Source organism: Camelus bactrianus, chromosome 8 (assembly GCF_048773025.1).
Source record: "Camelus bactrianus isolate YW-2024 breed Bactrian camel chromosome 8, ASM4877302v1, whole genome shotgun sequence".
Classification (NCBI taxonomy): Eukaryota; Metazoa; Chordata; class Mammalia; order Artiodactyla; family Camelidae; genus Camelus; species Camelus bactrianus.
This window is the reverse complement of record NC_133546.1, coordinates 50,455,985-50,471,129: the sequence shown is the minus strand read 5'-3', so window position 1 is coordinate 50,471,129 and position 15,145 is coordinate 50,455,985. Positions and strand designations below refer to the sequence as shown.

At 32.9% G+C, this 15,145-nt stretch overlaps 1 protein-coding gene across 3 annotated transcripts in view; it reads left to right on the top strand.

Moving 5' to 3' along the window:
* Nucleotides 1-15,145, top strand: part of GRIK2 (glutamate ionotropic receptor kainate type subunit 2) — a 926,084-nt gene that overhangs the window by 543,374 nt on the left and 367,565 nt on the right. For all 3 annotated transcript variants that reach the window (XM_074368582.1, XM_074368583.1, XM_074368584.1), the window contains one exon: nucleotides 11,588-11,755. In XM_074368582.1, coding sequence (XP_074224683.1) covers nucleotides 11,588-11,755 — 168 coding nt within the window. The remainder of the gene's footprint in view (nucleotides 1-11,587; nucleotides 11,756-15,145) is intronic.

Sequence of the window (15,145 nt, the reverse complement as noted above, 5' to 3'; positions counted from 1 at the left end):
CCTTTCTGTCTTCAAAAGTATCTCAGATATATAAAAAGTTTTTTTATTTCAAGAAGTCCAGAGAATAGTAATTATCTATATTCTTATTATTCATAGATATTCTTCATTAGTGTTTTCGTATATGTCCTTTCAGATATATTTCTATGTATGTATATTTATTTTATATCTATGTATCTATAGATAAATATTTACACATAACTAAAATACCACAGCTAAGTTTTATTGAGATAGCCCTGTTGATGTAGGAATTTTAATTTATACTCTCATTTAATTTTCACAACAATCCTATGAAGTTAGTCCTTGGTAATACCAATAACATAAAAGTTTTTACCAGTAGACTAAACTGGGCTGTGAACCCAAGTAGGCTGACTCTGGAGACCTTATTTTGAACCACTACACAATATTGCGTCTTAAAAATGTTTATTTTTTTTTTTACTATTTCATTAGCAATATATCCTGAATATTTTCCATGTCAGTAAATGTACATCTACCAAACCACTTTAATGATTGCACACTATTCTATTGATGCTTCACAATACTATGTAGAACCAATCTGCAGATGCTGTACATTTGGACTGTTTCTAGTTTATCTCATTGTTAAAAATGATACTGCTATGAACATTTCTGAATGTGTACAATTTCTAGTATAATTTGTATAACTCTTGAATAATTATGCAGTTTGCCTCTCTGTTGATTAAAATTTGCCATATAAATTATTTGCTCAGATTATTCTTTGATTCTGTAGGTTAATAAAATTATATTAATGCAAGAAATGTTTATTGAGCACCTACTATGTGTGATGGACACTCAGCTAAGAGTTGGAGAATAGACTATAGCAAATGCCTGAGTTTACAGGCTAGTGATTTTGACTGACTTACGAATTGTAGATGTTTTTTTAAAGCTTTGCTTGATTTTAGATCCATGGAACGCTTCCCGGGACATGTTTAGGAGTACTACCAGTTTTCGGTGAAAATCTGTCTGTGTGTGTGTTGACTCACTGTCTGTTCTGAACACATAATAAGCCTGACCATCTACAGCTGGGTCATCTGACTGTAAGACATACTTGTTTAGGCTGTATGTACATAGAATCGGTGTGAGCATTATGATCAGTGACCTACTGCCTTGTTTGACAGTATCAGGCACTCTGTTTTCTCCCCTACTTTGTCTCTGGGTTAATTAGCTGGCTTTTTAAGTATTCTTCAGATCTTGCCTTTGTGTGCGTCTTTGTAGGTACGTATCATTTTTGCATGCATACTCACATGTGCGTGTATTGTTTCTATATTAGATCTCTATAAGCTTAGTCACATTATCTGCAATTAAAATTTCCACAACACTTTTTCAAGTTAGATATTTGGAAAAGGAAACTTACTAACTTTAATATTTTATATGGGCATATTTACATTTTCCTTGGCATACAATTGTTTGCAATATTTTCTTTCCACACCTGCTTTGGGTTATTTCAGTTTTTAAATTTCTCAGGAAATAATATCTATTATTGAATACTAAAACTGGTTCTGAAAAGTAAGAATTCTTATATAAATTCCAGTTAGCCTTAGAGATATAGTCCTCTATTCCACAGGCTATCCTAATTATAAAAATAACTCACAGCACTGTAATTTTTAAGGGCTTTAGCAAGTAAGTGAGGCTTTCTGGTGTGTGAAGAGAATCACAGAGGAAGGGACACAGTTTGATTCCCATGATTCCCATAGTTGCCTGGGGAAAAGAAAATAAATAATGGCTATTTGGTCAATTTCTAAAATACTTCTTTTATATTATGTCGATTTAAAGATATGACTCTAATTTCCTTCAATTGATTTTGTGTTAATACTTGCAACACTCTCGTATTCTCTCCCCACATTAGTGGTTTATTCTTCACACATTTATTAAACACACACTGTATGCCTGGCATCAAGTTAAATCCATTGAGGCAAAGATGAAGTTATCTTCCCTGTCCTCAGAGAGTACTCAGAGGAACCATCTTTGGTAATAGAAGGCTGCACACATGATGCTGTTGCAAGTACTAGAAAAGAGGAATGAAAAAAGCATTGCAAACGAGAGGCTTGATATCTATCTGAGGCAGTTTGTGGAGAGGTAGGCTTCACAAAGAAGATGAGGTGTTATTAATGGTAACATGAATTCTAACAATTTTATTCATCTTAAAATACTTTATGTCTGTTTAATACTATAGTTTTTAAAAAGAGAAACAAAATACTTTTAAGGATTTAAGCAACATTGCCCAAAAGGTATAAGTTGCCATTCCTTTCTTTATTATTTTTAATCCCCCCAATTAAAACAAAATAATAACACACAAAATACATGGCTCATATATAATAGTTAATATTATTATTATGCTATTAATATTTAAGTGATAGCATAAAGAAGATTTTTTAAGAAACTGCAAAATAAATATGTAAGGGGGAATGAAAGGACTTTCTTGAAGTTCTATTCCATATACATAATGTAAATTATTTTGCATGTAATATCAAATCACATATTTAGGCTGCTTCATGGATTACAGTATTATTATTAAATGGATTTGTGATCTTTTTAAAGTATCAATTTGCTCACCATCTTTTTTATTACTACTTTTGGATTAAAACTTAAGAAAGTTTAATACCTCTAATCTAAATGCTTTTTGCAAACTCAATGTACTTATGTCTATATTTTTATTGAATGGATTCACTGATGTTTTGATGCAGGGCTTCTCAAATCAATACATTTTTTGCAAATGAATTTAGGGTGTTAAGGACTGTGCCGTATTTGTAAAAGACTGGAATTTAACCAGCTCTTAAACTTCGACAGAATCAGTGTTGCTCCCCAGTCTACTGTGCAGTTCTTAAACAATCTTATAGTCATGAAAGTTTTCTGAATCTCTGATCTTCAAGGTCATTTCACCCAACCCTTTCATTTTGTGGAAGAGAAAATGTTGGTCTGGAGAGTGAGGGGGCTTGCTCTTTCAATCACTTTTGCTGTTTCTTTTAGCTGACCTATTTTCTAAAAATCAATGTAATTAAGTGTGTGCTCTTGGCCCTCAAATAGTTGGTGTTATTTATACTGTTTATGTGGTGATTATTCATGTGGCTGCCTTCCCTGGTATCTCAGTTTGATCTGTTCTATTTATATCTCAATATTATTCAAGCATCTGCCTTCCCAATCAGTATGCATTCCTTCTAGGTCTTAAATTGCTAACATTTAAGTAGCCATTTCCCAATTTTCCTCACAGTATGTAGTCCATCTACTTTAAAATTAATATTCTTTGAATGTGTAACTTCATGGTCCTCCCTATGTTTTTAAGCATCCTTTTGTAGAAAGAAAAAATCAACACCTATTTTCCATTCACTAGAGAAAAATATTGTTAGAAACAGTAGGAGATTTACAAAGTTGAAAGCTGATTTATTTTTAAAGTAAGAAAGCACATTTACATATTTACATGCCTGAACACAACCAATCTTTGTCCAGTAGGACTATGATGTTATTTCCTGCAACTTGATTTCAGTGTATATGAGCCTTCTAACTATTCTAGACTATCAGCAGCTGACTTTTTCCAAATGCCCACTGCAAGTTTGAGTTGAATTGAATGACAGATGTAGAAGAGGTGTGCAGGACTAGCTTTTATGCCTTCTGTAGTTGAAGAATTGCAGAATGATAAAACTGCAATAAATTACAGTATGTTCTACAGACAAAACTTTCATTGGTCACGTGTTTATGTAGCTTCTAGTTTACTTGAAATAGTGACAAAGGTGCTCATTTGTGTACTTGAATGAGACTGAACTTAGTAACATTTCAATTAAGAACACTATTGTCGCTGGAAATATGTCTCAAAATTCTGGAGCCAGTCTTTTAATTAATTTAGAAATATCCATTGCTTCATGGCTCAGGGGAGTCAAAAGCAAGTGGGAATAGTGAGGGGTATCTCTTAATGTGAAGTAGAGATGGATCACTGCTCCTCCTTTGGAAAATTCGTACATTATACCATGTGCTTTCCACACAATGCTTTTCTGGGAACTGTGACCCACTTATTCATTTTTCCATGGCTTGTCAGTCATTCAAGTCCATGTGTGCATGTGTTTTTCAACTTGCATGCACTTAGGTAACCAGGATGGCACCTAACTTCACACAAAATCAATTTCTGAGTGTTATAGTCATACTTCATATGGTTGTAAAACCCGAAGAATCTGTTTTAGGAAATTGAAAGTGTTTACCATTCGGAAAAAGGAAAGCTGCTGTGAAAACAACCAGAAGTTGAGGACAAAGTGGTAGTCATACCCAGCAGGAAGCAGTACAGCATAGTGATTAAAAGATGGGAACTGGATTGAGATCTCCGGTGTGTGAATCCAGTATCCATCACTTCCATACTGTGTGACCAACCTTAAGCAAGATTCTCAGGCTGCTGGAACTGCTACAAGGTCTTGCTAAAGCAGAGGATATTAGACCCAGCAAAGCAAGTTATTTGGCCTAAAACGTAAAATACCTTGTGAGACTATGGAGTATAAAGGAGGAAAGCAATTCTTAGACTTAATTCTTAGACTTAGCAATATGAGCAACTTAAATATCAGTTATATTCAAAATTAAAATATACAATATTATAATAAGAAATATATTGATGACAAAAATGTGTTTCAACCAAATTTCTTGAAGATTTTCTATTTGTTTGTAAAATATTTATCACAATGCCTAATATAAAGTATGCTTTTAATAAATATTGACTGTTAGAAGCTTTTATCTTTCAGAGTAAGTTATGGTTTAAACATGTTTCACACAGATTTAATTTAATTTAAATGGGTGGGTTTATTTCTGGGCTCTCTGTTCTGTTCCATTGATCTATGTGTCTGTGTTTGTGTAAGTACCATGCTGTTTTGATTACTGTAGCTTTGCAGTATAGTCTGAAGTCGGAGTGTCATACCTCCAGCTTTGTTCTTTTATCTCAGGATTGCTTGGTCAATTAAGGGTCTTCGTGTTTCCATATAAATTTTAGGATTATTTATCCTAGTTCTATGGGAAATGTCATGGATATTTTGATAGGGATTGCATTAAATCTGTAGATTGCTTTAGGTAGTATGGATATTTAAAAAAACATCAACTTTTCTAATGCAAGAGCAGGGGATAGCTTTCCATTTCTTTGTATCATTTTCAAATTCTTTCATCAGTGTTTTATCATTTTCAGAGTATAGGTCTTTCACCACCATGGTTAAGTTTATTCTTAGGTATTTTATTATTTTTCAGTGTGATTATAAATGAGATTATTTCCTTAGTTTCTCTTTCTGATGGCTCATTATTAGTGTATGGAAAAGTAACAGATTTCTGTATATTAATCTTATATCCTGCAACTTTACTGAATTCATCTATTGGTTCTAATTTTTTGGTAGAGACTTTAGGGTTTTCTATATATAGTATCATGCCATCTTCAAATAGTGACTGATTTAACTTTCTTAAGCTTCAGATTGCAGGAGCACACATTATAATGTGTGAGTGGTAGATTTCCCCTACCCCCCTGCAGGTTGTGGTGATCTGTGTGTAAAATTAATCCTTCAGGACATTTCTTCTAATAGCATTTTAAGCTCTGAAATAACGTAGTGTGGCTAGTTAGGACAAACTTATTAACATGCTGGGAAAGCGTTGAAGCACCTTTCTTCTCTCTTTCATCTCACATTTCCTTCAAGTAGTGGCTATGTGTGATAGCAGAAATTCTACCATAGAAGACAGCAGAGAGTCTAGACTTTTCCTTGGGAAGCACATTTGCCTGCCCTAGTGCTCGCTGTTGGTCTAGTGGGTGTATGCTGATGAGTTTAGCTAACAGATTTTTTTTTTTTTTAAATTGAGCTTCCCTTTTGATGGAGTGGGTACTCTCTGGTTTGTCAGTCTCTACTACCTCCATTATAGGCATTTAAGTTGGCAGCCTTGGACCAAAGAGCACTGGGGCTCAGGAGGAAGACTGTTCCAGTAGTTGCATTTGGCTCTGGGATGTTATTCTGTCTTCTGAACTTTAGGAGTTTAGGGATTGGTGCTGTGATGATATAGATGCTGATCATTCTGTCTGGAACTCTGGAAAGGTGAGATCTGGAGCATTCAGGACAGCAACCATCTAACTCTGGAGTGATGCTATCTCCAGTGGAGGGTTCCCCAAGCTGCAGCTACTCAGGAGGGGGTCCAGTTAGCACCCAAGGAAGACTCCTAAGTTCCAGTCTTATTAAAGTTGTTGAAAAAACAGCAAGTTAGATTTTTATTCCTCAGACCACTTTCTTCTTGGACCTGAAGTTTCTTGACTTAGATGAGGCCAGCAGTTTACAAAAAAGAAAAAAAAAAAAATTCTAGAGGCTGGGAAGTCCAAGATCAAGGTCTGAGGGATTTAGTTTCTGGTAAGGCTGCTTTTCCTGGCTTGCAAACAGCTGCCTTCTCTCTGTGTCCTTACATGGTGAAGAGAGAGAAAGAAAGAGATGATTTTATCCTTTGGATAAGGATTTGTAGAAAATCAAAATGAGAATGTCTTTTGTATTTGTTTAGATATAAGGTTATTATAATGGTTTACTGAAAGAAACAGCACATCTTCTGAGAGGATAACAGATGATGTGTCATTCACAGCATCGATTCCTTTATTAAACGGAATGTCTGTAAGACACTGATTGTACCTACTTTAAGATAGGACCTATTTGAACAATCAGAAGTTAGATGTAATGTTGGTTGGCACATCCATCACAGGTTTATGAGTCATACAATATTCAGTAGTAGTTAAAATTGGTCTAAAAGAGAAAAAATTTGGATAGGCTTCAGCAGTTGACTCATATAAATCTTTTATTTCAAGTCATGTAATGTTGTTCTTTTGTGAGTCAGAGCCTGTGGTGGGGAAAATTCCAGTGTTGAGAGTTCTGTGTAAATGAGGGATTCCTTGCCATTTGGTTTTCTATATCTGTTAAACAAAGTGAGGCAACCATGCTTACAGAAAAGAACCCTATTCTATTCTGTTTCTCTATTTCTTTCTCTAACAAGCCTACCATAGAATTCAGGGAACTATTAACTTTTATTGTAATCTTGAAGAAAGAATTGCAGACGTGTTGTCTGATACAGATGTTATGTGACATGTGATGGCCCTCCCTGAATTAAAACAAAGAAAACAACTAAACCAAACAGAGATAAAACTGTGAGAATGATTATCTCAAATGATTCTTTCAATTTCAGAAAGCCAAAGGTAAGTATAAGAAAGCAGTGAAATTTTGCTTGTATCCAATAGAGAAGAGGGAATTTGATGATAATGAGAAAGTGGTCTTTAGATTCGTGAAAATGTGGAAATGTGTGTGGATCTTGTTATAAGTCTCTGGAAAGCACTTAATTACAGAATACTAAGATGCTGCTTTAGGATCATATAGTTCTTCTATGTTCTTTGTCACTCTGAGATGTATTTTCTCCACCAAACATGTTTTTTGTGAACTCTTTGGGGTGGCATCTCTCTCTTCATGTACCACATGCTTCTGAAATGCTACATATAATTCTGATACTTCATAGTAAAAAGGATGTCTAGAAAAAAACACCTTTGATAGGAGGTGCCTAGCACAAAATGAATATGTTTTCCCAAGGTAAGAGAAAAAGCCCTGTTCAAAATCATGTGAACAATTACTCTTCTGTAGGTCTAAGAACAGATGGAAAAGATGCTTCACCTTTCAATTTTTTATTAACAAGTTTTAAAACCAAGATATACTTTTAGAATAAAAATAGCTGATTTCTTCCTCAGGGAATCAAATTCATAAACTTTCATTTTCTAGTTCATAAAGAGAATAAATAAAATATGTACCCTCTCAGTGTCCTGCCCATCTTCACATCAGCAGATTACAGATAATTGCTTCATGCTTGAGCAAGTAAGGTGTCCTCCTCTCCAAGGGTTAGCCTACTTCCCATGCTTTGGATTTGATCCTTTTTTTTTGCTCTTGAGCTGCCTGGCTTCATCAGTTATCCTCTCTCTTTTCTACCTTTTAACTTTCTCTTTCTATTGGTTCTTTCCTCCATATCCTATAAATATGTTGTCTTTCTCATTACAAAAGAAACAAATGCAGAAACATCCTGAGATTTCATACTACCCTCTAGTTCCTCTCCTGTTTTCTGCTGTCCCATAATATTCCAGCTTAATTTTAAAACCAATTTTATTTATTTTTTTTAAATTTGTAAAATTAACACGGGTTCATTGTTAACTATTTAAAATAGACACAAAGAAGAAAATTAACCAAATGCCTATTGTCTAAAACGAACCACACTTAATACTGTGTTAAGCGTAAGTGCACATTGTAACTATTTATAAAGCGTTTTTGTCATCAGATACTTTCTATACGATAAAAATGGCTAGATGTATAGTATTTTATTAATAAAATATACCATAATTTATGTAAGTAATCCCCTCCCATTGGATATTTAGAGTGTATCTAATCATATTGTCCTTATGAACAAAGCGGACATCCTTGCAGCTAAATCATCCACCTTTTTCTTGAAGTTACATCCTATAAGTAGAATTAGCAGATTCAAGTATATGATATCTTTAAAGCTTGATAGATTAAAAAAATGTTCCAAATAGTTTGTATCAATTTATTTTCCTTTTCAGCTGTGTTTTTTCTCATACCACAGCAATTTTGATCTGTAGGAATTCTACCTCATTGTTTTAATCTTTCTTTTTTCCTATTTTTGAACATTTTCATGTATTTATTGCTTCTTTGCATATAATATTTATTATGTATTCATATTCTTTGCCCATTTTTCCATTGGAGTGACTGTATTTTTTATTTGTTAATGTTATTTTATATTGAGTATTTCAAGTCTTTTCTTTTTTAACATATTATGTTTATACTTAGTTAATATACTTTCATATATTTTCTTCATATTCCTTTAATCATTTATATGAGTTTAATTATGGATTTTTTCAAATATTCAAGTTATAGTCAGCAATATTGCCCTTATTTTTACTGCTTGTATTATCAAACTTAGAGTAGCCTTAGCATTTTTATGCAATTGTTTTTTAAAGTAAAATTTTATTAAAGAATGATCTATATATAACAAAATGCACAAACCATAGAGTAAGGCCTTAATAATATATATCCAAGTACTTAGGATAAGAAACAGAATATCACCAGCATCCCAGAAGCACATCAGGCACACTTTCTGTACCTACCCTCACCACCATTTTTTGAACTTTTTAAAAAATGAAATCATACAGCAGTATTCCTTTGTGTCTGACTGACTCTTTCCACTCGGCATTTTGTTTGTGGAATTCATCTGTTGTGCATCTAGTTGTTCACATATATGTTTATTCCCCACTTCTATGAATATTCTTGCACCAGGTTTTTGATGAACATGTGTATCCATTTTTCTTGGGTGTGTATCCTGGAGCAAAATTTGAGGCCACAGGGTTTGTGTATTCTCAATGTTAGAAGACTCTGACACATAATTTTCAAAGTAAGTTGTTAATTTGAAGAGAGGTGTATGATAGGAAAGTTTTAACCTGTTGTCATCATGTATTGACCATTTCTGTATCCTTATTTTGTATTTATACCACACTGAAACTAAAATTTGAACTGAGGAAACCAGGAGATTCGGTTTTCCATTTTCTTTTGTCGTTAAGAAATAACTTCAGGTTTGCATTTCTAGAATTATTCTGTATTCCTAATTAACCTTAAGAAGGACTTTCCAATTACTCAATAATTTTTCTCTTTTATACATAAGATCTTATATATCTAATTACATATTATTATTAAAGTCATCATATCTCACATTTTGGGAATTTCTGTGTATTTTGTCTGAATGCAGTTTTGAAGAAAACTATGAATTTGTAGTGGAACAGACAAGAACTTTGAAGACAGGCATGAACAGATTCTAATGTTGGCTCTGTCGCTTGATAGCTGTGTGCTCTTTGGCCAAAGGATTATTTCCTGTAAAATTACACTACTTGGGGCTGCTTTGAAGATACGGTGAAACCTTGAACACTTTGGAGTGTTTGCCCTATGGCAGCCACTGATTCTAAGTGCTTTGCTATGAGATAACATTTGCTCTTTATAACAACCCCATGCAATGGTCTCCATTTTCATCCCTTTTTCAGAGGTGAAACTCAGACTGAGGATTTAAGCAACTGCCCAAATTTACATGGATAACAAGTAGCAGAGCCGGAATGTAAACTTAGTGTAGCTGCAGAGTCCATGCTCATACTACTATTCTTCTCCACATTTATAAGACATCTGATTTTGCTTTTGACACCCATTAACCATATAAATACTTACTATCCTTGTGCTTAGCATAAGTTACCAAAGATTTTAAATATACTCAGAATACAATTTCATAATAAGTTGATTGCTCTGTACTATCAATTTAGTTGAAACAAATAGAAATATTTCCAACTAAATATGGTCTAAAATGACAAATTTCCAGTCCTTCCTGAATATAAATTTGTCTGATCACTATGATGTCTTCTGAGTCCTAAGTCCTCATATTTAGAGGGATTATTACCATACCATGACTTCTTACTAATTTAGAAAAGGTCATTTGCTGGTGGTATAGTCACCTGACATCCATGTGTCTAAGGCCTTTTGATCAGGAATGAACTGCAGGCTATGGAAATGTCCTATTCAAGGGAGTTTCAGTTGTGAGTTACTGTGCTGAGAGCACATGGTGTGAAGTTTGAAAGGGAGAAAAAGGAATGCTCTCAATTTTTAATGTTGGAGGCCTAAGGACAGGGGTTGGAGAGTGTCAACTTTCAGGGGCTCCCCCTTTCATTCCATTCACCAAAGCAACAATAAGGAAGAGATTCTTTTGGAGACAGAGTTCCCAGTTAGGTCATTCATAACTGCAGAGGGAGAGGTAATATCAAGGCTGGGACAAGAATGAGGGAACTGGACTGAGACACAGCTGGTGGAAAGTGACAAATGGAAAGGACAAGTTTTTAAATTATATTCTACATTTTATGGCCAAAATGAAATTTGCTACAATGTTATTTACTGATAAGGAATTTGCATTGTTTGGGAGAGTTCTTTCAAGAATGTCAAGTGTTTTCTGAAAAAGGATTTAGAGTAATACAAAGAGCTACTTCATTATTTTTTCTTGTAAGTAAAATGCTGGAATTTGCAAGTGAATAAGTTTTGGGGGTTTTAACACAATATGTGCCATAAAAATTGTGCTAAAGAGTTCTGATTTCTGAATTAATGGAGTCGAATTTAATATAGTTTTCCCAGTGCTAACGTTATAGCTTTGTATCAATATAGAGGGTTGATTATTCTGGAACTGTGTGCAAAATTTTGAGGGATAATGTTCAGTATTTAAGGCAAGATCTATATATACGTAGTCCCTAAGAGATGCAATTACTTAAGTAAAAAGGCAAAATCATATTCAAATCTTGTTAAATTTTGGTCGTGATATCAAAGAAATTTTGCCAGTGTAATTTATCTTAAAGGGCACATTCTAAATATCCCATTTCATAGAAGAAGTAAGCATAAACTCCATGTACTTAAACAAATCTCACATACACACACACACACATAAGTGCACACAAATGTAAAAATACAGAAACCTTTCCAGATTTTCTCTATATTGTAAGAACTGCATGATTATTCTTTCTTTTTGCCAGGTGGTATTTTTGAATATGTGGAATCTGGCCCAATGGGAGCTGAGGAACTTGCATTCAGATTTGCTGTGAACACGATCAACAGAAACAGAACCTTGTTGCCCAATACCACCCTAACCTATGACACCCAGAAGATAAACCTCTATGACAGTTTTGAAGCATCCAAGAAAGGTAATTGATAGATGTTTAACATTATGTTTTCTGGAATTCAAATTTTCAGCTATCCTTAAAGACATTTCTTAATTCCAAATGTAATTAATAAGTCATTAGGAGTATTTTCATGCAAATGTTTCTTTTCAAAATGCGCATAAATTTTGTCAAGGGAGGTAAGATGAAAAGATTACCTACTGCAAGAAATTTGCTTGTAATGGAAAATGCAATTAGGCCTGGGATGTGGAGTTGTTGTCTTCCTATTTATCCTTTTGTTTTGCTACTGAACCATTCCTGTTTTAAAAACCCACTAAAATAAAACAACGCCATCAGTGGCTTTTTACCAAGTTTTGCAATCCATTTTTACATTTTTATTTGCATTATGTGCTAATTCCATTCTATTCTTGTGGTCTCAGTTTACTGACTACTTTGATAGTTCTGTGGTTCCAAGTAACTTCAAAAAGTCAGCCCAGTCTTAAAACTTATTGGAAAAATTGGAACAATCTTTTCTATATATGTACTCTGTGCCCATTTTTTAGCCACTTGATGCTTCTTTTTGTAACTGGAAATAATGGCTAATGATAGGAAAACTGGATTATATGAAGATACAATAAAATACCTTATAAATTTTATTTATTTTATTATTTTGTAAAACTGTTTTAAATGATAAAAATGGAAATAGAATTTTTTGGAATATGAATGTAATATATATATGAAGGGAAGTAGTAGAGAAACTATTATCAAGATATTTTAACCAAAAAACAGTTTTAGTAGTAAATAAAAGTAAAATTTTGAGAGATGTTTTCATAGGCTTACTTTGTCTAAGTAGGTGATATTTTCTTTTGCATAGTTACACTCATGTAACAGAAATTAAATTTCATAAAGTAGATTTTCTCAAAGAAGTAAGCTTAGAAAGTGTTCTAAATTCATATTTTTAAAACAATGTTTGCTCTTCTGTAATGCTAATATTGTTTTATTAGCTACCCTACATTGATAGAAATGTACATAATTATTTATAATTCCAACTTGGTACAAATTTCTCCTAAACTCATTAATATTAATGGAAGTTGATAAGGTACAATATTTCTTGAGATGAAAGTATCCTTTCTCCCCAGCTAACTAGTGTTTATCAAAGCCTATATTCTGCCTGCCCTTTGAATTCATATCTTTATGAATACAAATAAGTTTCCATATTTCTGAACCATGTCAAGGTGATGGAAAGTTTTGAAGGCTGAAAAAAGGGGCAAAGGTTATTGTGAAATACTACATTTGTCATCATAATTGCAAAATAAGTCATTAACTGCAAGACAAGCACATTGGGTTAGTGACATAGTTCATGATTACTTCCATTAGGAAGAAGAAGCTCTGTCTCAAGTGAAATAATATAGACCAAAGAATATGGAATATGAATGCAGTATAAATAAAATATTAATAGATTTCTTAATGGTGATTTCAAAGCAGCAACATTAAAAAAAAAAAAAAAACCAGACGAGAATGTTCTAACAACAAACAGCTTACTATCTTGGGAATATCTTAGCCATATTATGAGGTGGTAAACTCATTTGGTTTTCAAAATATTAAAAAGGATTTATTAATTTTGTCACCCATTAAAATCCATTGAGGATCCAGTTCAGTAAATGACTTTGACCTGAAGCTAAAAAAGCTCATATAAATGTATGAATATCTTTCTTTGTGACATGTTGAAAGGGTGAATGTTGTGGCTTGGATCTCATCCTATGAAGCGCTCGCTTGTTGCAGGGCACAGCAATATGTATAAAGATAATCTAAAGGAGAAATCTAACACAGGTTTTGAATATTTTGAGGTCTCAATAAATGTATATACAATACTGATATTAATGATTAATTATAAAATAAATAATTAATTTGGACATTCTTAAAATTAAAAAAAAATATTTTTCCAAGGCAGGAAAATGATAGGTTAAGAATTTAAATTTTAACATTTTCTCTGATATATGGTCTTGTACTTTTAATAGATAATACTGTTTTGCTCAATAAATACTTTGATGCATTAGAATTTGAATTATTATTTGAATCATACATTGCTTTCAAATGACTCCTTTGAAACCAAAAACTCTATTTCTTAATTTGAAACACACTTCAGAAAGTTCTATATAAACTAATACAATGTGTTTAACTTTTCTTGATTTGTGACTTGTCAAAAATCTGGTGAAGAAAGATCTTTTATTCTCAATATATGTGAATTAAAATCTTTGTGAGTGAAAAATGTTAGGCTCCAACCTTTCTACTGATTCAGAATTCTAATCATTATTTTAAAATTAAGAATTCTATACATTCAAAAACTATTTATTGATATAATAATTGAATTTTTGAAGAAAGTTTAAACAAGTATTTTTTTCCAACTAAAATGTATTGGTTAAATATCTCTATGCTTAATAATCCATCCATCACACTGTATTTTATGCAGCAAAATCTCTGAAGGAAGATATCAGAAAATTTTGCACAGTAGAACTATAACTATTTTGGAAGGATTAGACCTGAATATCTAACTGATTGCTAAATCCAAATAACAATTCTCCTTAGTCATATTTAAATATTTGCAGAGATAGCCAAATCACTGTCTTTTGTAGCAGACTTTCATTTTTGAGCATTTCCTACTTCCTTTAATTTAAATGATGTCAAAATTTGTCAGAAACTTCTAATCATTTTCCCTAATTCTTCCTTTTCCAGTCAAATGAAACAAATTCAACGCTCTTTCACAGGCCAAATCTCCAAATATTTAAAGATAATTTTCACGTTTCCAATAATTATTTACTTTCTAGACCCCAACTCATTAGTTGCTTTAGTGTATCTTATAGAATTTCAAGTCCTGTTACAGTCTATCTAGTCTTATCTGAATACCTTCTAATTTGTTTATGCCTCTCTTAATTAGTGTGATTATTATTGTGAATAAAATTTCCTACAAGTAAATATAAACTTAAAAAATAATTTAGTACAATATAAAAGGCATAGTATCCAAAAGCCAAATAAATACAGATGATTAAATACTTATCTACTTAATTAAATGCTTTGATGTTCTTCCTACTCAACAAGTTTAATCCCTATGAAATCACCGTTTATGAGTCATATCAGGTTTTGTATGGATGTTTGTGTGCAAAGCTTGACCCATATCATCAGATATTTGCAAATACTTCGCTATTTGTGGCCATAGGTTTGCAGATGAGGAGTGGAGGATAAATGGCTTCTGATTAAGAATTTGAAATTGTAGAGGATGACCAATGAATTTGGAAAAGAACACTATTCCCCTGAGATGAAGTATTCTTCCAAAATGAACACTCTCCCCTTAAATTCTAGAATATTCTGCCTCTTTCTCCTTCCCTCTTCCTCCCTTGACATTACTTGTAGAATTATTTGAACATTGAGCTTCAGATG